The following is a 2,506-nucleotide window of genomic DNA, read 5'->3' on the forward strand; positions in this document are numbered from 1 at the left end:
GTCTAAAATTTGGATTTAATTTAAATATTTTCTGCTAATATTTTTCTATTTTCTTTTTCATTCATACAGCGTAAAAAAGCTAAAATTATAACAAAAATAAACGTACTTTCTCCATATATTGTACTGTGTAAAAAGAAATGTCTATTTACATTAACGTAGCAAAGTATCAGGTATTCCTATATTTCACATTCATTGTAATTCAACACCGCTGAGATTAGTGTGGGCACAACCCATCGTTAGAGGTTTTTATATCTTCTTACATATTATATGACTTGGAAAAGCAAACCTAAGCCCATCAGATGGTTTAAGACCCTAGGAGGTCACCTGCACTTCTATTGTCTGACTCCTATAAAACACTACTTATTTTGGCCCCCTGCCCCAAAGTTATTTCTCTCATCTTGTCCCCTCGGGGTCCTTGGCCAGGGGTCCCCTGCTGACCCGCTGCACTGCAGGGATCCAGTGTAATAACAGAAAGGTGGGTATTGGGTAAAAAGGTTTTGTCATTGACTCAATAGGCCATTTTTTAGAGCTAGTAAAACAAGGAGATTATAATAAATCAATCACATATCAACAGCACGGCACATCTGACAACCACACCTGCTCAATGACGTGTTATTTTTAAAAGCTCAAAATCAAATTCACTTGAAAATCGGCCTAAAACAATTTATTACACTACAACCATATAAAGTCTGAAGCACTCTTACTGTATATGTGTATACATGTATATATATGTTTATACACAGTACATTAATGAAATAGTAGTCACCCCAAAGTCACAGAAAGTACATGTTAATGTGTTTTCCATAATGCAACACTATAGTCTCTTTATATAGTTAAATTATTGTTTTTGCTATTGCAAACACATTGACCAGTGTGTACTTAACAGTGGAAAATATTCCCAGTAGGTGGCAGTCATTCAATTCATGATCTATCTGGATCTCTCTCTCTCCAGTGTGGATTAAAGTTATAATTCCTTCAATTTTGACGTTCGTGTGTCATGTGAGGTAAAAATAAAGTTTTGTCCCATGTGTGCTCACCACTCTACATACCTAAGCAGAGATTAGTCAGATGTATCTTTCCTGTGTGCCATCCTCAATATATTACTGTAAAACAAACGAAAAACAAATAAAAACAACATTTTGCTTAAGTTACAGATTTAGATTTATATAAATTATCTACGTTGAGATTTAAACATCCTGTGAAGTTATAAACAATAGGAATACCTGCAGTTGTTGAACTGTTGGACTATGGGTAAAATTAAATGTGTAAATTTAAAAAAGACACCGTTTTATTTAGCTTAAATGTGACCAGGAGATTCCAACAATGACGAACAACCCATTAAACATTTTTGTCTGGTAAATGGTTTGTCCTTTGGTCCATAGTAAGTGCTGTACCGTCTTATTCTGCATTTTGTTCTTCCCAATAAACAATTATGAAATGTGTAGCTTAACTGTGTGCAGTGATACTGAAAGAATGCATTTTCTTAAAGTATTATGACCGACCAAACATTGTATGTTGGTGAGATTGTCCTGTTATAGCATGTTAATGTTGAGGGGAACTAATGTTGATGGTATCAGTTTCAGGTCGGTGCCTCAACAGACACGTCACCCATGTCAGAATGAGCGAAAACAAGGCAAAAGCGCTGCAAAGACTTAAACAGACAGCACCCAATGGCGAGCTGGTGTCGTTGTGGTTCTGGACCAGGATGAGGCCCACTAACAACAGCGCCAGCGTGCACAGGGCGGAGAGGACGGCGCACACGCACCCCGTCGTGAATGCAACTCGTTTGCAGGTCTGAGGACAGCACCTGTGGTCTATGTCCACTTCTGACCTGCACACAGAGTCGCCTGCACCTGCCTGACCATCCTGCGTGGGTTCCGAGTCCACGCAGTCCTGCTTTTCCAGCGGGAGAGTCTCAGTGAGTGTGGTGTTGTCTGGAAGGTTTTGAACCCGATATCCCGGAACCGGAGTTCGGTGGCGACACACAGGGCAACCGATTCTCCAGCCATGACCTTCCCGAGAGTGAAGAGTTGTGAGACACTGCTGACAGAAGGTGTGCGAGCAGACCAGCTCTTTGGGAATGTGTTGATCTAGGTCGAAGGAATTGTAGCATATTTTGCACTCGTAAACGTCGTCCGGAAATGACAGTGTCCTGTCAGGTGGAGCAGAGCCGCAGTCGTCCTGCGTGTCGATATGCTTCTCCATGTTCTATGTACATAATACTCCACAAACAACACCCCGTAAACGACTACATCTACGGTTAAAGACCGATTGCACTGTCATGTAAATATAAATAAGATGATTTTAACGCAGGATCGATTGCTTTCTGTGTCCGTCCCATGTCCGCCTCGTAGCTCCATCACAGCCGTGATGTGAAACCGCCTGAAGCAAAACCCGTGGACATCACGATCGTATTACCAGAACAGAATGTCGTTTGCCTGAAAAAAGACAAAAAAAAAAAAAAAAAATTTGTGGACTTCGTGTACAAATTGATTTTCCAATTTGG

The 2,506-nt window shown here is 40.5% G+C and overlaps 2 protein-coding genes across 2 annotated transcripts in view; both read right to left on the reverse strand.

Moving 5' to 3' along the window:
• Window positions 1–656: 656 nt before the first annotated feature.
• On the reverse strand, window positions 657–2,459 carry LOC112488719 (RING finger protein 186-like). Its single transcript, XM_025066313.1, has one exon. It carries the CDS (start codon window positions 2,203–2,205, stop codon window positions 1,543–1,545), a length of 663 nt encoding a protein of 220 aa, XP_024922081.1. The 5' UTR covers window positions 2,206–2,459; the 3' UTR covers window positions 657–1,542.
• LOC112486285 (RING finger protein 186-like) overlaps window positions 2,415–2,506 on the reverse strand; it is a 2,359-nt gene continuing 2,267 nt past the window's right edge. The window contains exon 2 of the mRNA XM_025052403.1: window positions 2,415–2,438. Within this exon, the coding sequence (XP_024908171.1) occupies window positions 2,415–2,438 (24 nt within the window). The remainder of the gene's footprint in view (window positions 2,439–2,506) is intronic.

This window comes from Cynoglossus semilaevis, chromosome 20, assembly GCF_000523025.1.
Source record: "Cynoglossus semilaevis isolate Cse_v1.0 chromosome 20, Cse_v1.0, whole genome shotgun sequence".
NCBI classification, from domain to species: domain Eukaryota; kingdom Metazoa; phylum Chordata; class Actinopteri; order Pleuronectiformes; family Cynoglossidae; genus Cynoglossus; species Cynoglossus semilaevis.

Excerpts from the sequence above, each read along its gene's own strand:
- LOC112488719 (XM_025066313.1), bottom strand. The coding sequence starts at position 2,205 with ATGGAGAAGCATATCGACACGCAGGACGACTGCGGCTCTGCTCCACCT.